This window comes from Pimephales promelas, chromosome 22 (assembly GCF_988280905.1).
Source record: "Pimephales promelas chromosome 22, fPimPro1.hap1.1, whole genome shotgun sequence".
NCBI classification, from domain to species: Eukaryota; Metazoa; Chordata; class Actinopteri; order Cypriniformes; family Leuciscidae; genus Pimephales; species Pimephales promelas.
The window spans coordinates 27,561,401-27,585,315 of record NC_142790.1 but is presented as its reverse complement, the minus strand read 5'-3'; the positions used below and the strand labels follow the sequence as shown (position 1 = coordinate 27,585,315).

At 38.1% G+C, this 23,915-nt stretch overlaps 2 protein-coding genes across 2 annotated transcripts in view; one reads left to right on the top strand and one right to left on the bottom strand.

Moving 5' to 3' along the window:
• Positions 1-6: 6 nt before the first annotated feature.
• ift140 (intraflagellar transport 140 homolog (Chlamydomonas)) overlaps positions 7-23,915 on the bottom strand; it is a 32,922-nt gene continuing 9,013 nt past the window's right edge. The window contains exons 18-29 of the mRNA XM_039671999.2: positions 23,491-23,708; positions 7,406-7,583; positions 6,867-7,057; positions 6,212-6,307; positions 5,977-6,109; positions 4,073-4,345; positions 3,798-3,980; positions 3,497-3,703; positions 2,549-2,761; positions 1,858-2,024; positions 1,633-1,774; positions 7-593 (exon numbers count right to left, since the gene is read on the bottom strand). Of these exons, the coding sequence (XP_039527933.2) occupies positions 405-593; positions 1,633-1,774; positions 1,858-2,024; positions 2,549-2,761; positions 3,497-3,703; positions 3,798-3,980; positions 4,073-4,345; positions 5,977-6,109; positions 6,212-6,307; positions 6,867-7,057; positions 7,406-7,583; positions 23,491-23,708 (2,190 nt within the window). The 3' untranslated portion in view covers positions 7-404. The remainder of the gene's footprint in view (positions 594-1,632; positions 1,775-1,857; positions 2,025-2,548; positions 2,762-3,496; positions 3,704-3,797; positions 3,981-4,072; positions 4,346-5,976; positions 6,110-6,211; positions 6,308-6,866; positions 7,058-7,405; positions 7,584-23,490; positions 23,709-23,915) is intronic.
• On the top strand, positions 9,525-19,995 carry tmem204 (transmembrane protein 204). Its single transcript, XM_039672000.2, has 3 exons — positions 9,525-10,293; positions 12,356-12,511; positions 19,492-19,995. The coding sequence occupies exons 1-3, from the start codon at positions 10,047-10,049 to the stop codon at positions 19,734-19,736; spliced, it is 648 nt and encodes a 215-aa protein (XP_039527934.1). The 5' UTR covers positions 9,525-10,046; the 3' UTR covers positions 19,737-19,995.

The window sequence follows — 23,915 nt, the reverse complement described above, 5'->3', positions numbered from 1 at the left end:
ACATGATTAAGTAAATGCGTAGAAAATTTATTAAAATGTATACAAGATATATGATACAAAGGTAGCAGAACAAGTCTGGTCATTAAATAATTTGTAAATTTTACAAAATGGCTTAAATATAGTGGTCCCGCTAGATTGTTATTGAAAAGGCCACACACACACACATCACATACATAAGTGCATCCTGGGCATTCACACACAAGCCACTCTACTTAAGGCAGCCTGCAAAGCGGCTTTAACAAAATTACACATCAACTTTCAAAGACGTCCCATTTACCGGCAGTCCCATAGAAACATGGCACGTCTTTTTAAAAACGGACCGAGACTCAGACAGGCATACTTCGGTGGGCTAGTTATGTGCATTAAGAAATGTGTGTGATTATCTGGAGGCATCTTGATGACCATCAATGATTGATGTTCTCATCTTCCTCCACCTCTTCATCATCATCGGCAGCATGGGCATCGTTTGTGTTTCCGTAGACCAGGCGGATTCCAGCAGCGTTTTGAAGAGCCTCCAGACTGGTTTGACTCACATATAAACTCACATTTATGTTGGGACGTGTTGATCTCAATTCCTCTATTTTACTCCATGCCTAATAATACACATAGAAAAACACAAAATTATATAACTGGAATGTCTGGAAATGAATGAATGCAACTCCAATGCTGTAATGCACTTCTTATTATTTTAGCTGTACAAAACTTGATAGTGGAGACTGGTATTTGTTATAATATTATTTTAATTTATTAGCGTAAACATAAACACTGGTTTGTAGTGCAAGTAATTTTACCATACCTTCTAGTTATTTACCTATAGAGGCTAATGAATCGGAAATCTTGCACATTCACAGAAAATATTTTGTGATTTGCAAGAATATATAAGCAACTCAAACTTGGATTGGCACTTCTTTAGGAAATACGGTAAAATGTGCATGCTTTTAAGCTGATGTCATTCAATGAAACATGTAAGAGATGACAGTGGTGATATTTTACCTTGTGAGCATGAGTGTGTGTTCTCACTCTTAAAACTTATTTGTTTAGGGTAGCTTTTATTTAATTGTTGAAAATTTTTGTGTTATTATTATTAAATGTTTTTATTTTGTATTTTATTGCATTGTTTGTTTAATTGTATGTTTTATTATGTTTCTATATTTGTGTGAAGTAGCTAATGAATGGGTCGCTATGAGTCGATGAAGTACATGTCTGTAATCATGCAAGATGAATGCAAATGCACCAAGTTTCGATAGACTCAACCAGCACAATCCAACTAGGGAACAATCGTACTCTGATTCGGACTGCAGCAAACAGTGTAAAGCCCCAATAAAACACAACATGAACTTTTATTAAAATCTGGCAACCCTATCTAGATCATGTGGATAATGTGATATTAGAATGTGACTGACCTCGATGATGTTGTTACATTATATTTCTACTGTAGAATATTGGAGCACCCTTTTGGGGAGGGAGGGAGGGGGATTTTTTTTTTTTTTTTTACTTTTATTTATTTTTTTTTTACGGTAGTCTACTTGTTTTTCTGTTTTTGTTTTTGTAAACTTAGAGCTGAAAATAAAGTATTCACACAAAAAAAAAAAAAAAAAAAAAAAAACAACATGAACCTCAATGTGTAGATACCTGCTGGAAGTTGCCATGATGGCAGTAGTATTCCACCAGGAACCCATACACATCTCCAATACGCACCGCAGGGTCCAGATCCTTCTCTTCCAGCAGAGACTCACACACACGCACCGCTTCTACTGGATCCTCTTCATGCATCCTTGACACACACAAATACATTTGCAAACGCGTGCACAGGTGTTGAATGAATGCACAAACGAAATGCTAGTATTTCATCGGTACCTGCGTGCCTGAATGAATCTCTTGATGAGTCCGAGTTTGTGTGTCAGTATGAGGATCCTGCTGTCAGCCTCGTCTCCACTGCGACTCTTTGCTTTAGTTAGACACTTACAGGCCTCTGTCAGAGCTCCATACGCCTTCTCATAATTCTGATAATCGTCGATTTCCACCTGTGAACAAACACCACAGTAAATCATCACTGTATTTAAGTGATCGCGTTCGTGACTCTCCTGTTCGAACTCGTTCATCAAAAAGAACAAATCTTTTTTCGGTTCATTCAACGAATGAAATACACAAAATGACTCGAAAAAAGATTCGTTCATTCATTCGAGTCACAAACACTCATCACAGAACAGAGCAAGGCGAGCATTTAAAACTTGAACTTTGTTGTTTATTTTTTAAATGAGCGATTGTTTCGCTTGATAAGACCCTTATTCATCGTCTGGTGTCGTTTAAAGCCCTTTGAAGCTGCACTGAAACTCTCATTTGGACCTTGAACCGTTTGGTTCCCATTGAAGTCCATTATATGGAGAAAAATCCTGGAATGTTTTCATCAAAAACCTTAATTTCTTTTCAACTGAAGAAAGAAAGACGTGGACATCTTGGATGACATGGGGGTGAGTAAATTATCAGCAAAAGTTTTTTTTTTAAAGTGAACAACTCGTTTAAGTTGTTGCACCGACACACTCAGTACCTCAGCACAGGCCTCATAAAAGCCGGCGAGCAGGTCGAGTGCACGTCCTTTTGTGTAGAAGCCAATGATGTTCTTCATGATGTCCGGGTCGTTCCTCCAGTCCAGAGACTGCAGGTAGTTGGCTGCCATTATGTAAATTTCCTTCTGTCTGGAAACACCTGCGAAAAACACTATTTTCTCTGTATCGCCGGATTTCAACAGCGCTCGCATCGCCTGTCAAAGACAAGAACAGAAAAGAAAAGCTTGATGTCTTTGCTTTTCTGGTGAAGACCTATTTCAGGATGACAGAAGATATAAACAAGAATAAATAGCTGGTGAAAATGCATCAGATTTGTCTTAGAGGTCCAAAATGTGCAAATGAAATGTAATTTGGTACTGATGTTTTTGATTATATTGCCAAAAAGTAAGATGAAATTTTGATTTAATTGTATAACAGTACAGCAGACTACTTGCATAAAATCCATATTAATATTTTGCAGTTGTCATTCAAAATCTCTCGATATATCTAAATGCTTAGTTTAATGATCAAATCTCTGTAGTTTTAATAGTGTGTGTGTGTGTGTGTGTGTGCAGGGGCACATAATGCAAAGCAATATAAAGATGATCGAGAGATAAAAGACATTCTTCAAAAGTAATACATAGATTGTGTGCAACAAAGTTCTGATCATTTGGATAATTTCGAGGCCTTAGAAATTCATGCATCAAATACGATACACTAGTAGGTTTTATAGTGTAAATTTGAGCTGAAATTATTTAAATTGAAGACGTGATTAGGAAGAATGTGAAATAAAATGAGTAACATGAAACTAGCACAGTGCAGGAAACTGATTGGGAAAAGGTCAATTCGTCGCAGAGAGCCATGATTGACCAATCAGAATCATGTATTCCAGAAAGCCATGTCATAAGATGTGAGTTTAAATCAGCTGTTGATTTGAGCAGAAACCAAACCTTGATCTTGTTTCCAGCTTGTGTGTATTTCTTAGTGGCGAGGTGATAGTTGCCCTGGCGCATGCAGCAGTCTGCGATTTTCTCCAGCAGCTCCTTTCGCTCGGCCTCAGACAGATGGGTCGAGTCTTTTGACACCGTCAGACTTTCAGCCAGATCTTCTGTGATGTTCAAACTCTGGTCCAAACACAACTGGAGCGCCTCATGGTACTAAACGCACACGTTACAAAACACTGTAATTAAAAAGGGTTCTGTTTGCATGCATAAATGTTACGAACATGACTGAATGCATGACAGTGTTCACCTTTTTGGCAGCCACCAGCAATTCCACAGCTTTCTGGTACTGAGCGTGTTTTATGAAGAAATCTGAGCAGCGTGCTAGTAAGGCAGGGTCGCTGGTCTCATTCAGGTCCTCTGCGATCAGCTGCAGAGCTCCAAACTGCTCTGTGGCAAAAGCTAGTTCTAAAGCCTTAGAGACGTGACCTGCCTGGAACGGTGCGATGTTACATTAGTGATCGGCACCACCTAGTGGTTAAGTTTGACACAACAACACGTATCTGATTGTGAAATGACACACACCTTATGATAAAGCATGACAGCTCGGTCCATGTGCGTTCCTTTCTCTTCATAATACATGGCCGTGTCCATCATGTCTTCCGGATTGCTGAGCAGCGCCAGATTCATGAGTTGCTCGTCCAAGTTATTCTCTTTACACAGCCGGATGGCGTTGTTATATGCTTGTGCTCGTGTGTAGAAGTGCACCGACTGGCTGATTTCATCCTGTCCCTCGTACTGACGTGCAACATGGTAAGACGCTGCTCTGTTCCCCGTCTCATTGGCTATCTCACTCGCCTGAGAAATATACAGACAGAGATGTATAAAGTACTAGAAACCCGGACTTGAGTAAAAGTACCAAAAAAGTGACTTGAGTAGAAGTTGAAGTGCTCTTTAAGCACCGCACTTAAGTAGAAGTACTAAAGTATTCAACATTTTTTGTACTTAACTATTGCAAGTAGTCTATTTTAAAATGAGTACAAGTATTATGTCATGTAATTATTAAAGAAAGCAGTCAAAAGTTTGATCTAGCAATCAAATAAGGCGCTGTGGCGGGATACAAATTTGCTTTGGCGGCCGCCAAAAAATGTCATTGCTGGATAACCCCTGCATTTGTCAATGTGTGTGTCAATCAATACCATTACTCTATAAAACTGGCGAGCAATTTAGGCAGCATGAAAGCCAACTTGCAACGAATGATTCGTAATTTTTTATAATTGTAACGAGTAACTAGCGGAACATTAAAAAAATATCAAAGTAAAAGTATTAAATTCATCAAAAATATCTACTGAAGTAAAAGTAGAAGTATGAGAAAAAAAAACAGTACAGATACAGCATTTTAGTACTTAACCCTTGTGCATCAATTAAAAAAAGTTACACATAGGTAAAAAGAGGACAAAAATGTCCATGTCAAAAAACTGTCATAAAAATGTGACGCTTTGGAGCACAGACTTAAGTTTGGTATCATTTTAAAGAAGACCCTTTGCAGATTATTGCTGAAGTAAAAAAAAAAAAAAAAAAAAAGTAAATCCAAAAAAAACTTATATAGGTAAGTAATGAAAATTATTTATAAAAAATAAATCAGGTTGAACTCAAAACTGCAATAAAATCAAAGTCACAAATCTAAATAGGTTTGATTTCCAAATTTGAGGATGATATCTCAAAAAATGAGCTTTCAGTAACAGTTTGTTTGGGCGTAGTAACATATTTTCCCCATTGGGTGCCAGGAAAACCCCACTGGTGCTCACAGTGATTGGATTTGAATTTGCAGTTTTTCTCTCTCAGTATTACAAACACACACATGCGCGCACACACACATATTTTTTTATAACACGCATATTAACCACACTCTGACATCCATACCAACACACCCACACAAATATTGTTGCATAATTTATCCAGTCGGCTCTATAGTATGCCGAAGCAGAAAACAGGAATAAAGCAATATTTGTTTTATAGGCCAAACTTAAAAAAATGACACCATCTGATAAAAAATAGTAAAAAATAACATTTTGAAGCCTTGCAATCAGAATGAAAGCCTCTTAACAAAGATTGCATAATTTTATAGTTAACTGAACCGGGGATTAAAAATGGCATTTTTAATGGGTTTCAATGGGGACATTTTTGTCCAAAAGGCGCTGAGAGGGAGTATTTTTTGTACCTAATGCAAAAAATATTTTTTTAAGTAAATGACGGTGGAATAGTAAAATTCCAATAAAAATACACACCTGTGGCAAGTTTTTTGCAGTTAGCTTTAACACAGGCAAAGTGATCAAAAAAACAAAACTGAAAAGGACAAAAATGTCCATAAGGATGCACAAGGGTTAAGTAGTTCTACTTCGTTACTATACACCTCTGTATACAGATCAGCGTGAAGCACTCAATACATCGAGGAAACTCCAAATTCAAATCAAATTCATCAAACATACCTTCTGAATGTTTCCTAGATAACAGTGCACGCGCACTTGAGACAGGTAGTCCTGAGCGAAGGCGTAGTAATGCAGCGCAGCCTCCATGTCTGATTGGCTCTCCAGATAATGACCCCACCACTTATACAGATCCCTGTCCAATCACACACACACCAGACAACGGACCGTGGGAATATGAAAGCCATGCCAGACTGCAGGGGGCATAACCATGAATCATCTCTGCACAGTTACTCACTTGTCCTTCATTTTATTGATGTAGATCTCCAATGAAACATTGTCCTCCATCAGCATTCTCGGAACTTCAAACCGATGCGTGTCTGACTTCTCGAAGCTATTGAGTGGGAAAGAACCACAAAGAGATTTTACTTCTTTAATCTGAGCAGCAAAATGATTTCTGAACGATCATGAGAAATATGCTGACATTTCAACGTTGACGACAGGAATAATCATTTACATAGAAAACAGTTACTTTAAATCAACATGTACCACTGCCAAATTTTCTATATATTTTAATAATTGTGTAAATAATTACTTGAATGAGCTTATTGTTTCTGCATAATGCTATCAAACTGTATGATTTGTGTTATCTTATTTTTATTTCTGAGAAATGGACACTTTTTATTTAGACTTTCATCTCTGATAACAGATCACTTTAAAGTATACAATTAAATGTGAATTGAATTTGTAAAATATTTCATTACTGTTTTTGCTGTATTTCCAGTGAGCATAAGAGACTTCTTTAAAAAAAAAAAAAAAACATAAATAATATGGTGTGGTGTCCCATAGCTTTCTGATTTAATAAAGAAGTTACAAAACATACATTTTGCACAAAAATCAAATCCCTATGTGACCTCAGAGTGCATGTGATTGTGTGTGACGGTGACACTCACTACACCAGCGCTAGGGTCTTGTCCCCCATGGCCTCCAGGTGTTTGGCGTAGCTGTAGTATGTGGTTCGGAGGTGAATGCGGTCGTGTGTTTCTGCCGTCTCTACCGCCTGCTGCCACTGACCTGCCGCCTGATAAAACTTGTTCAATAAATCAAACCTCCCGCATGACTTATACAAATGCTCGGCATCCTCCTGCGAAAAAAGAGAGAGATGCGGCGATAAACCCAAATGTTTAAATCCAAATGTTTAGTTCTTGTTATTGTACTCAACGAGACAGAGAGGCTCCGAGTGCACAAGGTTTATTTAGATAACGTTGTGTTTGTGCTTGTGTGATTTAAACACGTCATTTGCGATGTATTCAGCTTCCATAATGTGACATACCTACATAAAACAGCAGGAAAGCTGTTCCAGAGGTGGGGAAAGATAATAGATAACAATAACTTTCCTTTCTTTAATAATAATGTATACTACTGAATGTGCACAATGAGAACGGGAACATTTATAAGGTTAGCATATTTGACTCATTTTTGTGTGTCTTACCAGCATGCCCAGCTGTGTCGCCAGTACGGCCACCTGTGCCTCCAACTCCGGCTCTTTTTCAGCGTCCCTGAGAGCACGAGCCGCCCGTGCGTTACCCATGTTCCCCAGACACACGCGCGCCACGTCCAGACGACGACTCTTCACACACATCCGTGCCATGTTCTCCCACACCGCCTCACTGGAGATTCAATCATATACATGCACACATTTTACATTAACATATATGTATTTGGCAGATGCTTTTATCCAAAGGGACATTGCATTGAGGATATATATTTTTTTTTATGGTTTCCTTGGAAATCTAACCTATGGTCCATTGCTATTGATAACTGTTTGAGCAATAGGAATTAATAAAAAAAAAAAACATTATATATAATATTCAGATTTTATTTTCATATGTTCATGTATATTATATTCAGATATTCAGTGGTTCATGTAGATTGTCAACAAACCGAAAGGTTGGTGGTTCAGTCCCTGGTTCCACCTGACCAAGTGTCGAGGTGTCCATGAGCAAGTCACCTAACCCCAGCTGCTCCCGACCAGCTGGATTGCGCCTTGTATGGTGACACCGCCGTCGGTGTATGAATGGGTGAATGTGAGGCAATATGTAAAGCGCTTGGATGGCCAATGGGTCTGTGAAAGCGCTATATAAATGCAGTCCATTTATGTCTTTTTTCTCAACACTTTAAAGGAGTAGTTCACTTTAAAAAAAACTTTTGCTGATAATTTACTCACCCCCATGTCATCCAAGATGTTCACGTCTTTCTTTCTTCAGTCGAAAAGAAATTAAACATTCCAGGATTTTTCTCCATAACGGTACAAGGTCCAAATGAGAGTTTCATTGCAGCTTCAAAGGGCTTTAAACGACACCAGACTATGAATAAAAGTCTTATCTAGGACCCTTTAAATCATGACTCGAAAAAAGATTACTTCATTTTGATGAACGAGTTCGAATAGGAGTCACAAACGCGCATCACAGAACAGAGCAAGGCGAGCATTTGTGCTTATAAAAACTTAATTTTTTTTATTTATTTATTAAACGAGCAATCGTTTCGCTTGATAAGACCCTTATTCATCGTCTGGAATCGTTTAAAGGCCTTTGAACAGTTTGCTATTTGCACTGAAACTGTCTTTTAGATCTTGAACCGTTTGGACCCCATTGAAGTCCATTATATGGAGAAAATCCTGGAATGTTTTCATCAAAAACCTTAATTTCTTTTCGACTGAAGAAAGAAAGACATGACATCGTGGATGACATGGGGGTGAGTAAATTATTTAACGTGAACTACTCCTTTAAGATCTGCACTGTATAAAAGTGTGGATACATGCACTGAAACAACAAAGCATCAGATCTGTCTTAAAATGGTGTGAGGATGTGTTAAAGATGATGTTAGCGCAGTCTTTTGTCTCTTCAGCACTCAGCAGCTGCACTTTGAGTGTTTCTGCTCTTTCTCCTTTCGTTCCACCTCATGAGCGAACCGTTTCAGCTATGCATGGAATGACCCCATCAACACCCAACACTCTCTCTCTCCCACATTCCCTCTCTCCCACTCGCTTGGCCCTTCGTGCCCTCGCTCCTTTTTTCATCCAGTCCCATCTGGTCTTTATTTAGTCAAAATCCCCCAGTTCTCTCGTCTTTTTCGCTCCGTTCGGCTTTAGTAGATACAGATGTGGGCTGTTTATTAGAGTTAAGCACCAGGAAATTCCCTGAATCTTTGGGGGCCCAGAACAACAGAAAAGTAGAGAGAGAACCAAATCCAACCAGTAGTATGATTTATGATTCATCCCTTTAATGGATAAAAATGAAGATTTTAAGTCAATTTTTACATTGTTTTGGCTATGTGGCTTCTTCAATGTACATCTGTAGGATTTTTTTTTTCACTTGTTTTATGGTCCAGCAGGTGAAAAAGGTTCCTTTGCCCACTATAACAGAACAGCTCTCCTCAATAACACAGTATTTGAGGAAATCATTCATGTCTGGAGTGCAAGCTGAACTTTAATACTTAGTGCTACAGGTAAATTTCACTAAATACATGATGTTACATCTCCCGCTCCATTAATAAACCTCTCACTGAGTCAAAGAGAGAAAGAGGACGGCGTTGCATTCTGTTCTGTCTGTTTTCCTTCCAGGAAACACATCCTGTAGCTGGAGTAACATGTTAGCCACAGAGAGAGAAAGAGAGAGAGAGAGAGAGAGAGAGATGTATTCCCAAGTACTCCCTACCCTCACAGTTCTCCTCAGCTTTTCAGGGATGAAGTACACACGCTTGTGAACATGGGAAACTGGTTAGGATGAGTAATCTGAGATAAACGAGTGAGAAAGAACAAAAAGCACAGAGACCGCATCACGTAGACATTCCTCAGCGGGAGAAAAAAACCGACCCAGCGCACATCTGCAGGAGAAAGGGGGAGGAACAGACAGAGAAAGGACGAGGATTTCTTGTTTATGTGATGGCCTTGGAGGTCCAGCGTCCAGCCCTACGAGCAGCATCGGTCCCGGACTCTGAGGAAGAGGGCTAGAGACTCCTCAAGACACAAGAATGAGTGGCGATGTCCTCTAGCTAACCTCTCACAGCGTTCATGCCGCTCTGCGTTTAGCGTGCACGTGTACCCGTGGACGTTTCAGGTGTTTGAGAGGCGTATGGCCGTTCGCAGGCTGGTGGCGGTGGCGGCGGCGGTGGCCCTGCTTTCTCTGGTGCTCAACAACGTGGCGACGTTCAGCTCTAACTGGGTGTTACAGGTGCTGGAGGACGGGCGGAGGAGAAGCGTCGGGCTCTGGAGAGCGTGTGCGCACGAGGACACGCACACTCACGAGCTCACACCGTGCCAGAGACTCAGCTGGGGATCGGAGTTCGCGGGGTACCAGGAGTCACGCAGCACTGTCAAACGTGAGTCTCCGTGATGCAGCTAGAGCGTGTGAGGGAAATGCAGCAAATCAACAGATTTATGAACTTTTTAATGCTACTAATTTAACAGAAATATTTTAATTTTCAACGTATCATGTACATTCAATTAGAAATTTTACTGAACATAAATCATAATATTTTATGTGTATATTATTTCAGTGCCAAGCATGATACAAAATTAATGTCTGACATTAAACACTAAAAAATATATAAAATGTCCATAGTGTACATGTTTCATAAATATATTTCATATTTAAGTGAACATCAACTTTGCTAATGTTTCACGTTACTTTAAAATAACTTTCAGTAAGTTATTATTTAAAGTGTTACCACTCCACAAAATGTTTTAAATGTTATATATATATATTTATATATATGAAGAGTTCAGATGCAAAAGCCTCTAAATGCCATTTGAAATTTTCTTCTAAAATGACCATTTTTATCAAGCTTGTATATTTAAGTTCAGTAATTTCACTTAAATGACAATTAATAGGTAATCTTCATTACCATTTAAGTGAAATTACTGAACTTAAATATACAAGCTTGATAAAAAATAATCATTTTAGAAGAAAATTTCAAATTGCACTTAAAGGCTTTTGCATCTGAACTCTTCATATATATATATATATATATATATATATATATTTTACATTTATTCATTTAGCTGACGCGACTTACAATTGCTATGTATGTCAGAGGTCGCACGCCTCTGGAGCAACTAGGGGTTAAGTGTCTTGCTCAGGGACACATTGGTGTCTCGCAGTGGATTCGAACCCGGGTCTCACACCACAGGTATTTATTTATTTATTTTTATTTAACCTTTATTTTACCAAGTAGGCCGATTGCGAACAAATTCTCATTTACAACGGCGACCTGGCCAAGATAAGGTGAAAAAAAGTGCAAGACAACAATAAGTTACACAATAAATAGACAAGGCACAGGAGACAAATTTACAAAATACAGTGAAACACAATAAGACAATACAGGGTCAAGATAAGGTACATGTAATTCTATTGGGTAACCAAAATTAAACACACAAATATTTTTATGATAAAAGGTATAAATAGATAAAATCATCTAAAATCATCCACAGGTATGTGTCTTATCCACTGCGCCATCACCACCCATATAAATAAATATATATATAAAATTTTATGAAGGGGTAACGCTTTCAAAAGCCACAAAATTTGTCAAAAAGTGTTACATTTTTTCACAGATATTTTATGTATATGATTGCGTGTATGAACTGCTTGCATTCATAAAAAACTTAGCTTAAGAGTCCTCCTCAAATGAAGGACATGCCTAGTGGTTGTCTGGCTAGTATTAAACCATGGCAACTCTCACTGGAGATTTGCTGGCCTGTATCATGCAGCCTGGCACGTCTGTCCATCTATCCTGATTTAGAAATAGGAAACGGATGGACACAGTGAAGGATTGTGTCTTTCAGGAAGTGACACCCACATTGGCAAAGTTGTGTCTCATGCACATCTGCAGCTGGATCTTCCTTACAATGATTCAGATGTTCTACCCTCACACACACACACACACACACACACCTGCTCATACACAATGTAAAACATGCTTTTTTAAAGGGATACTCCACTTTTTTTGGAAATAGGCTCATTTTTTCAACTCCCCCAGAGTTAAACAGTTGAGTTTTACTGTTTTCAAATCCATTCAGCCGATTTTCTGATATTTATTAGAATATCAGTGACCAGACAGTTTCTGGTCTCATTGACTTCCATAGTATATTTTTTCCTACTATGGAAGTCAATGAGACCAGAAACTGTCTGGTTACTGATATTCTAATAAATATCAGAAAATCGGCTGAATGGATTTGAAAACGGTAAAACTCAACTGTTTAACTCTGGGGGAGTTGTAAAATGATTGAGTATGAGTATCCCTTTAAAGTTATTTCATGCTTAATTAAACTTAACTTGCCATTTCTTTGTAATTACTTGTGAAATTTCAGAGTGGATTTTATTTTCAGTCCATGTACATGTTGGGTTTGAATCACAAACCAGTTTCTCTTTTCTGTTTACAGTTCAGTTTGACATGATGCGGGCATGTAACCTGATGGCTACGGTGGCTCTGACCGTGGGTCAGCTAATCTTCCTGTTTGGGTTATTGGAGATAAGCCACATTACCCAGGATTCTCAGTGGTGGGAGGAGGCCATCGCAGCCCTGTTCCAGTTAGCCAGTAAGTGTGCAAGCCAGTTTGTACAAACACTAACAGCCTCTTTGAGGAGCTTCACTAAGCCTGACAGAAACACAACACGCCCACCTTCAAATAACACATTAGTTCTTTAATATCTAAGCCGTCTGTCCTTAGAGATACGGCCTCTATTGTCCTATGTTTGTTGTTCTGCATTTTGGGAAAGGAAAGATGGAGCTTTGAGGATCTATAACAGAACTAACATCAACAAAGCATAGCAGCCTGAGCGCAGCGACTACACACAATTCAACAGGAAACAACAGAGTCCTGGCCAGAAGCCCGCTGACAAATTAAATTAACTCCCATTTGGGACGAACGGAGGCCCGTCTCTTCAAAACACGCTGCTGATGTCCCATGAAAGTGTGCTGGCTGTGATGTTATCTCGTTTTATCGCGTGTTCATTTTGAATGGTTTGCGCATCCTTCATCTGCATGGATGTTTAAATGCTGACTCGACTGGCATTCTTAATCTGCATGATCTGCAAATTGATGGCGTGTTTTATAAATAAATAAAAGAACATAACAAAACACCCAGAACATTCAAGCAACACCCAAGCAACCACTCAGAACACCCTAGTTACATCCTAGCAACTACCCAAAACACACTAGCAACCACATAGAAAATCCCAGCAACACCCTAGAAACCTTCCAGAAAACCCTACACTCTTAGAAGAAATGGTTCTATTTAGAACCAGAAATGGTTCCATCCCCCGCTTCATATATGGAACTCCAAAATGGTTCTATATAGAACCATTTTTTTGGTAAAAGGTTCTATTGGCCAAGTATGGAACCCCAGGGTTCTATATAGAACCCAGAGGAACCCTTTTTTAAGAGTGTATAGAAACTTTTAGGGGTTCCAAATACGTAGCGCTGATAGAAACTTTTACGGTTCTATATAGAACCTTTTCTTCTAAGAGTGTAGCATCCATCTAACAACGCCCTAGTACCCACCTAAATCACAAAACATGGAGTATCTTATAAATAAATAAAAGGCCATTACAAAACACCTTGAACATTTTACCAACAACCTAGCAACTGCCCATAACAACACCCTAGCAACAACCTAGAACACTATAGCAATGTCTTACTAACCACCCAGAACAACCTAGGTGGTTACCTAGCCCTAACCATCACCCTAGCAACACCTAAGCAACCACCCAGATTTGGGTGAAAAAAATCTAATCGCAATTTCATATCATGAATTTGTTTAATTAACTCATAGCCATGGCGATTTAATTATTTAAGCCATGTTGTGATTTCAGTTTTAATTTAATCAAACATGCTGTCCTACTAGAGTACCCTAGCAGGCACCTAGCAACACCTTAGCAACCACCCAAAACACCCCAGCACCAAGTTTTGCACAGCCAAGCACGACTCGAAGCATGACGTTTTATTCATACATGTAAAAAATGTAGTTAATAAGAATTCTTTGATCACACCCGCTGTTTTCTTAACCCCGGGTCATTTTTTATAGCCACCCTGAACATTTCCTGTGTTATTAGAAAAAGTTATTCATCAAAGATGTCAGTGACTCCATGGTCTGGCTTTTGTGATGTAGTGCTACGATGGTGGTCTGCTACTAGTGTAGTATATCAGTACAGCAACTGCCTGTGTATGTGTGCGTCGTTTTAAGTGTGACAATAGCTATATTTAGCTAAACGGGGTCCAGAGCACCAGCGGCCGCCGCACAGCTCCAGAGAGCGACAGTCAGGCGCCAGGATATCCCTGCTCAGGACGAGGAAGTGTCTGTAACTACCTGTTATGCAAACCCAGAGCCGCAGAGGAAAGACGGGGAGGGGGTGTGTGACAGTAAGGAGTGGGGTGGCCGAGTGTCAGAGTTATTAGACATGGACTTGAACGGGAATTGATGATATCTCAAGAAGCGCAGACCGACACAGAAGAAAGAAAAGTGGATGTGTGTGACGCCACGGAGGGACATATTTCATCAGGACAGTTCTAGAATCTCTCAAAATGTGTGCTGTGTGCTGTGTGTGTGTTACGGGTAGAGGAAACAAGTGTCCTGATTAACTGTCCCTGCAATACTGTGTCTGTTTACACAATCTCAAGGAACACACTATGTCTGACAAAATGAAAACAATCATGTCCTCGTGCTGCCATATAAATTATAAACAAGCACAAACTGCTTCCCTGAAGTAAACGGGGGAAACCCAATCAGATGCAGGCAAACCATCAAGTCTTTATAAACATCCATACGTAACCCAGGCAAAGGCAATTGCACAGTTTAAGTGTGCTGACTAGACACATTTTACACAACGGTGCCATTGAACAGGGACTTGATGATCGTTCAAGGCTAGTTTCTTGTGTCCTTAATTTCAAACTTTTCAAAATTACTTTGTGTTAAAGGGTTTGTTCACCCAAGAATGAACGTCATCCCATTATTTACTCATCCTCAAGCCATCCTAGGTGTATATATAAATGAGTTTCTTCTTTCAGACAAACAAAATCGGGAGTTATATTAAAAAAATTTCCTGGCTCTTCCATGCTTTATAATGGGATTGAATGGTACCACAGATTTTGAAGCCCAAAAAAGTGCATCCATCCATCATAAACGTAATCCAATATGACTCCAGTGGGTTAATAAAGACCTTCTGAAGCAAAGCCATGTGTTTTTGTGAGAAAAATATCCATATTTATAACTTTATAAACCATAATCACTTGCATGAGGTAACGGCCGTACACGAGTCTAGTTCTGGTGGAAGAGTGACCTCTGACCCGAAGCATCATGTACGCAGAATCATAGAGGATAGAGCAAAACAAAACAATGGTCACACATTAGAAGCCTAAAATTAGAGAATATATAAGAGAAGACGATCGCGAGAGGTAAACGTATGCTATTCCAACATCCTTTCGATATTCGCAGTCCACCGAGCGGAAGAAGAAACCACTGAACAACACCAACGAAGAAGCGTCTACCGGAAGTGTTGGCATAACCACGCGAGTCGAACATGAGTAACTTACGTCGGCGATCCAAAGTGTGGCTTCACTTTTATAAAAATAACGAAATCAACAAAAAGAGTATTTTTACAGAAGGAGTATTTCCTTCAGAAAGGCCATTGGTTAGCAAGGTTAGCTAAACTTTTTTGACCCTGCCTCTTAAAAGAATCGGAATCGAGAATCGCTAGAAACCGGAATCGAAACAAGGAATTGGAATCGGAATCAGAATCGTTCAAATTCAAACGATACCCAACCCTACTCGCGTACGAACATTACCGGAAGCCAGTGATCACCTAGGACAACAACATAATTGTGACATCCTTATGCAAGAAAAATGATCAAGAACATATGATTGATGTTTGTCTGAATCCTTGACATGATGTTTTCACCCCGATTGCGGTCAGGACGTCAATGACTGACTAAATGTCATATTCCCTCATTGAAGAATCAGTACAATCAGCAACAGAGAATATTCTAGCAACCACTGTGCAACATCACCTGGATAGAAAAACCTAGCAAAGTCCTAGAAACCACCTACTGTAGAACATAGATGCTTCCATCCATTAAGTGCGTCCCAATTAGTGCAACTATGCATTATTCTATGCCGTTTTATGAGTAGTGAGTTCACGCTGAAAACTCCAAATAGAAAAAGCACTCTTTTAAAACCCGGATGATGCACTTGATTTACTGAAAAACGTTGGACTTCATGCACTCAACTGGCACTACTCGATTGAGTACATAAGCACATAGGGTGTCATTTTGGAAACAACTAATGACTGACTAAATGTAATATTACTTCAGTCAAATAAAAACTAGAGGTTGAGCGATATGGTTTTTTTCACGCCAATGCCGATACCGATCTTTTGAAATCCGGTTCGGCCGATTAATGCTGCCGATTTATTTCGGCCGATATTTGTTTGGTTTTTAACCTCTATTTGAAAGATAAAATGTAAAAGAAATGATAATTACTTAACATAGACGAACTTTCTCAACAAAAACATTTTATTCTCTCAAAAAATGTCCGGAAACATGTATTTTTGGTTTGTTTTGTTTGTTAATAATCGGCTTGATATACTTGGATATTGGCTGATGCCGATTATGTTAAAAAAATGCCAAAAATCGGCCGATTAATCGGTCTACCTCTAATAAAAACCTACTTAAAAAATCTGATTGATTAACAGTGTAATCTACTAGACAGAATTAAATCCATTTGTTCAGACAATGTTTGGTAGATCTACATTATAGTTATAAAAGAGAAATTTCACCTCTGCTCAAGTCCATCATGACATCTCACCACAGTTCTGAACTCATTATGTGAATTAGACAACATACAGTAAGTGTCAGAGTCTCCATTTACAAATCGCAACGGAAACCACACACCTGTTAAACTTTAAACTTTAAATACACACCGAATGCCACATGAGTGTACAAAAGTGGATTCAGACAGCTGACTGCACTCTGTGTGTGATGTCATGATCCAAAATGACAAAAAAAAAACCTTGAAATATAATCTGACGGAAATACATTTCTAAAACTGGACTAGGGTGCATATATGGATGTGATTTGGATCAGGTCTGTAAACATCATGTATTTCATGAGTGTTTTTTCTGTTAGACTACAGTCTACAAACAACTAAATGGATCTGAAAGGGTTTTTCTTTTAATATATCAAAAACTAAAACTAACTTTTGCTGCCTGTCAATAAAACCAATCAAGAATAAACATGAGAAAGAAAGTGAGGGAGAGAGAGAGAAAAAAAACATCTGTTCCTGATATCAATTTAATCGAGTCTGTTATGTACAATGCAGTACATCGTGTTCTGGTTCAATTGTACGAGCGTGTGTGAGTAAGAATCGTCAGATGAAACTGAATGAAATGGAGGGAAGGAAGGAAGAATGGAAGGATAGAGGAGAGAAGGAAGGAAAGGGGATGACATCGGGCCAAAAAAAGCTGCATTCAGAATAAAAACAGAATGAACAAATGACTCGCTCGCTCTTGCTTCTGCCTAAATAAAACACGCGTGTAACATGAGCTGAATCCTGTAACTTTTTCCATTTCGTTGCTCTCCTGCACTCAATTCATCTCACATCCTCTGCGTTCTGTATTTCTGGGAATCTACTGTTGTGTTTTCAGGCCACAGTTATTAATAACACATGTACTCGGAGTCTTTACAGGAAGTGGGAGACGCACTACTCCTATTAGTCGAAACCAACTCAAATCAGTCAAAAGGGAAGAGGATTGAACTATTATTATGGTTGTGATGAATTAAAGGAATGTTTCAGGTTCAGGCTCTATGGTCAGCTACGTGACATGCCGTCTAATACCAAAGAAAATAATTCGGTTAGTAAAAAAACAAATACGAATGGTGTTCACAGTAATGCACTTACAATAAAAGTCTATGAGAAACAGCTTTGGGAGTGTGTGCAAAAGAAGAATGTGCAGCTCAAAAACATGTGCTCTGACTTAAAGGAGTAGTTCACTTTTTAAAAAAAAACGTTTGCTGATAATTTACTCACCCCCATGTCATCCAAGATGTCCATGTCTTTCTTTCTTCAGTTGAAAAGAAATTAAGGTTTTTGATGAAAACATTCCAGGATTTTTCTCCAAATAATGGACTTCAATGGGGTCCAAACGGTTTAAGTTCCAAATGACAGTTTCAGCGCAAACTGTTCAAAGGGCTTTAAACGATATCAGGCGATGAATAAGGGTCTTATCAAATGAAACGATCGCTCATTAAAAAAAATAACAAAGTTTAAGTTTTATAAGCTTAAATGGTCTTGCTCTGCTCTGTGACGTTCGTGACTCTCCTGTTCAAACTCGTTTATAAAATTGAACAAATATTTTTTCGTGTCATTTGGTTCAACGAAATGAACAAGTTGACTCGGGAAAAGATTCGTTCATTTTGATGAACGAGTTCGAATAGGAGCCACGAAAGCGCATCACAGAACAGAGCAAGGAGACCATTTGAGCTTATAAAACTTAAACTTTGTTATTTGTTTTTTAAAATGAGCGATTGTTTCACTTGATAAGACCCTTATTCATCGCCTGAAATCGTTTAAAGCACTTTGAACAGTTTGTACTGAAACTCTCTTTTGGACCTTGAACCGTTTGGTTCCCATTGAAGTCCATTATATGGAGAAAAATCCTGGAATGTTTTCATCAAAAACTTTAATTTCTTTTTGACTGAAGAAAGAAAGACATAGATATCTTGGATGACATGGGGGTGAGTAAATTATCAGCAAAAGTTTTTTTTAAAAGTGAACTACTCCTTTTTTAACTGAAGACCAACAAGGTATCCGTCAAGTGAGCATATCACAAAAAATACAAGCTATAACATTTTGATTAAAGACTATGAAGGCAACATTTTAATATATATACATATATATATATATATATATATATATATATAAACTGCATGGAAGAATTGTTCACAACAAGACCAGTAAAATGCATTAAGAGAAATTAATCTGAAGATTTTATAAAAATGTATAAAAGTGTAAATTTCCCAAATTTTAAAAGTTAAAAAGCTCAGGCAAATTCATAATTTCAAAAACCTTAAAATCTAGGAAAAGGTCATTAAAGAAATATGGTCTACATTTTTTTTTCTTTGATCGCTCACTTTAATATTGTGTCAGAAAGATCATTTTAAAGGGGTAAGTATGATATTCAACACCCTTAATTTCAATAAAAGCCTAATTCAGGTATGATTTGATTTTTATCCTCTATATAACCCATTGAAATTTAATGGTGATATTTGGAACAAAAATTCATAGATAAAAATTTTCAGCCAACCAAAAAAAAAAAAAAAAAAAAAAACTGAAGCCACCTCACAGATTAAATGCTAATCTTCTAGATATTTTATAATAATAATAACGTGATAAGTCGGCATGAAATGAAAATTCACACTATTTTCTAAACGCATGCATCCTAAAAATTACAAATTACAAGTGATGCTTTGGGCCTTTGGCTATACTTTCTTCTGAAATTCGATCCTGTCTGTCTGTCTCTGCAGGTTTTGTGCTGGTGATCGGCCTCGTGACATTCTACAGGATTGGCCCCTACACTCACCTGTCCTACTCTTGCTACGTAAACATCGCTGCATGCTTGTTTGCCACGCTAGCAGCTGCCATGCTAATCTGGAATATTCTGCATCGCCGTGACGACTGTCTGTCACCCTCTGTCATTGTCATCAGTCGATCTTTGACCACACCCTTCAGGCCACGCCTGGACAATGACTACGTAGAGTCACCGTGCTGACACACAAAGACACATCTCACCTGAGACAAAGGGGATGATGGATATTTAGATGGGATGGACACAAAAGCCCATGGAGAGGATTTCAATCATTGTATGTGAAATTGATCTTCTGCTTAAAGGGACAGCTTACGCAAAAATGAAAATGTGCTGTTAATGAACTCGCCCTCAGGCCATCTTGTCTTTTTTTCTTCAGTCAAGAGGATTTTTAGCTGAAACCGAAGTCCTTGGTGATTCCTCTAATGCAAGTCAATGAGTAAAACCGTCATTGAGTAAAAAAAAAAAAAAACACATACAGGCAAAACAAAATTAATACCAGTGGCTCCTGATGATACACTGATGATACAAGCGAAACGATCGTTTGTTGACTCTCAAAGTGACTTGCCTTATATTAATCACCAAGGACTTCGGTTTCAGTTGCTGAATGCTGAAAAAAAAGACGCCAACATCTTGGATGGCCTGAGGGCGAGCGAATTACCAGAAACTTTTTCATTTTTGGGTGAACTGTCCCTTTAAGGACAAGGGTTTTGATCAAGTGACCTTGCTTCAGACTGAATGAAAGACTTTGGACATTCCTTTAAACACAGAAGCAGGACTGTGGATTGTAAAGAATATAACTGACAGATGAAGATCAAGCTGGATCTTGACACGTTTATGTTCATAAAGTGCACTTATGAGAAAGTAAAAGCACATGTATCTTTTATAGTTCTAAGAAACATGCAGATTTCAAAAGAAGTCTAGGCATTGAATATTGCTCCCAGGTCATTTGGATAGAGTCATTTACAGACCGGCATGGAGTCTGCACTTTTATACACAGTTTCAGTGCTAATTTAAGAATGCATTTATATTGGTGAATTTCACACATCACAGATCACATTTTTGCTCCAAAATATTATATAAGTCTATTTTAGGACTATTTAAATTCAATTCAAACTTTTCAGGTAGATATTTTGCTTACATTTGATTAATTGCTTCATTTTGTTTAAACAAAATATCATCTTTTCTTTACTGTGAGGCGTTATGACACCCAAATATAGTAAAATGTGTTAAACAGAGTTGATAGTATTGTCAAATTATTCAAAATATTCAATCTAATATGTGAGGAGATGAGATGGAAATCTGGTGGAGCAGATTCGGTGCAGGTCTGGGCATTTGGTACCAAAAATATTTTAGTGACTTCTGCCTGTTCATTTATCTCCATGCATCTCCATGTGACGATATGATATAATCTACAAGACATCAATGAGGAAACTCTGCATAGTAACCATTAAGAAGGAGATGATCTGAAACTGGTCATTATTGTATGATAAACTGGAACCATACCAGTTCAGTATACAGTAGACACAATACTTGTTAACCTGTGCCTGTGGTACCCATATATGTGTATAATAAAGAGGTATATTAAGTATTTTATTAAAATTTCACATTTCACCCTGAGCGGGACTGATATAATGTTATTAAAGTAATAAACAAAGCCATTCAACACACAAAAGGGTTGTTCTGGGATTGACTGTATGTGTGAGATCGGTGAGCACAGAGTCAAGGGCAGTCTGAATGAGAGGAAATGAATGGAGACACACACACACACACACACGACCCCCTGATTCCTTGGATGACGGTAACATGAGTATTATTAATGTTACTACATGCAAAGAAACTATTAGCATTATTAAGGGATAGTTCACCTAAAAATCAAAATCAAAAAAAGTCTGTATATAAATAACATTTTAGATTTTTAGGTGAACTAGCCCTTAATCATGCACAAAGTATTTTGACAAAATGTTCACGTTTTCCTCAAAAATGGTAAATAGTATAATAACAGTAGTAGTAATGTTAAAAAAAAAACATTATTAATAATGATAATAATAACAAGAAATGTTTCTTGAACAGAAAAACATCATATTAGAATGATTTCTGAAGGATCGTGTGACACTGAAGACTGGACTTTGATCACAGGAATAAATTATATTTTAAAATATATTACAAAAGAAAAAAACTTATTTTTAAGGTGTAATAAATCTTTTTAAAAATATTATATTTTTACTGTATTTTTGATAATATTTCTTTTAAATAACACAAAAATACAGTATGTTGATACATCATGCATTCAAATAATTAATGCATGTAGAACATATTCATATGAATTACATGAATGTATGAGGTGAGCTGATATTCTTGCTTTTTATTCATAGTTATTTTATTGATAACGGTCAATTGGTCAATTATTTTGTATTTTATTCTATTCACACTTGCTCTTTCCCATTCAGTGAAAGCATGAAGTCACCAGGGGTTGTCTTGTCAATCTTCAAATAAGACAAAAAGCACCAAAACGTATAATAAAAGTGGTGCATATGACACGTGCACTATATTCCAAGTCTTATGAAGTCATACGATAGATCTGTGTGAGAAACAGACCGAACGTAAAAATGTATTTTCTGTTGTAATTCTGAAACCTTGCTTCCTCATTCATACATGGGGTGGCGAAATGGCTAGCAAATATGATGTATCTTGATATGCCATATTGAATATATTTGTGTATTACTTTAGGAATATAGCACACAAGTCACAAAGAAAATACTTTTATGATGTCTTTTAATTATTATTTGGAGCTTTACAGCCTCTGATCCCTTGGTTTTATTGTTTCAAGAAAGTCATACAGATTTTTTGGTGAACTAACGTTCAAAAGGTGAAACGTTATAGGCCATTAAAACAAATCTGACAGTATGTGTTACGTGCTACAGGGATCCGTCACAGTTTTTGAGAATTTGATTGTTAAAGATAGGAATCAATAGATTACTCAGCTCAAGCTCTTTTCCTCTCCTCCGCATTTCATCTGTTGCTAAAATGAACTAAAACAATACAGCTGGAATGTACAGTACACACACCCCATACAGTCATGGAAATCTGTGTCTCTTACACTAGTGCTCTCATTCACACAAGGCGTCTTTTGGGAAGCCGCCGCACACACCTACATATAAACACCAGTAACCTTACAAGCACGCAAAGCACAATTACAATACCCATTATAAACATGAAACACACAAAGCAGTGTGTGCGTGTCTGTTTAGATCACCATATCCTCTCTGGAAAAACGACTGAAACTGCACTTAGTATTGTCTGAAACCAATGACAACACACACACAATCTAAATGTCTGGCTCACCGTTACCTCATTTATCTTTAGTAAATCATTTTTATGATAAAGATTATTTTACATAACATCTCCCTTTTCACTGGTAAGCATGCCATCTGGCACGTCCTCCTCCTCATATACCCAGAATGCAGGCAGGCAGAACGCAGAGGATGTTTCACTCACTCACAGTGACTTGTGTTTGTGTGTCAAAACCTAGTAAGCTGCCTACCTAGACAGCATTTTTAGCTGTGATGAGCCAATATATTGACCAGGACATTAATTGGCAAATATTTACATTTTTGAGATTATCATCTTCAGCCAATTACTTTTCATCTGCTGACATTTTTGAATATTTTAAGAGTTCTGAGCACTGTAACTTTACTATTGTTTATATAATACTGTGTTAATATGTAGTATTTTAAATTGCTTATATATATATATATATATATATATATATATAGGTTCTGTTGTTTCGGAGTGACCTGAAGTTGTATCTTGATCAAGGTCACAAGTTCACAGATCAGCTCTTGTGAGGTTTAAACATACTCTGATTAACTCAAAAGCTCAAACACTGATAAACCTCATTGCTCTGGTTGGTAAGATGCGAGTGTACGAGTACACGTACCTCTTGATGAGTTTGATGGCTTTAAACGCTTCGTCCATGTCCCCTATGGTGAGGTAGAAGCTGAAGTTCAGCATGGCGTCTCGGGTCTGCTTCTCGCAGCTCTCCAACCCAACAAAGTCTCGTAGGGCTCGTCGTACCACCATCTGAGGGGCCGACGGCACCAGGGGCGCTTCGGCGGGAGACGAGACCGCCTGGCCCTGATCTCCAACCTCACCCAGCTGAGAGGACAGAGAGAAATATTCATTAACGATAAACCTTTAGCAAAACGCAAACACTCCTTTTGAACTAAATTCAGAAAGATGAATAAAGAGAGAAAGAGTGACGTGTATCAAACGGATGATTCTTTTGCCAAATGGTTGATTGGCATTGTGATTGTGATAATGATGGAACTCACGTCAGGGAGAACAAGTCCTCCCCTCCGAAAT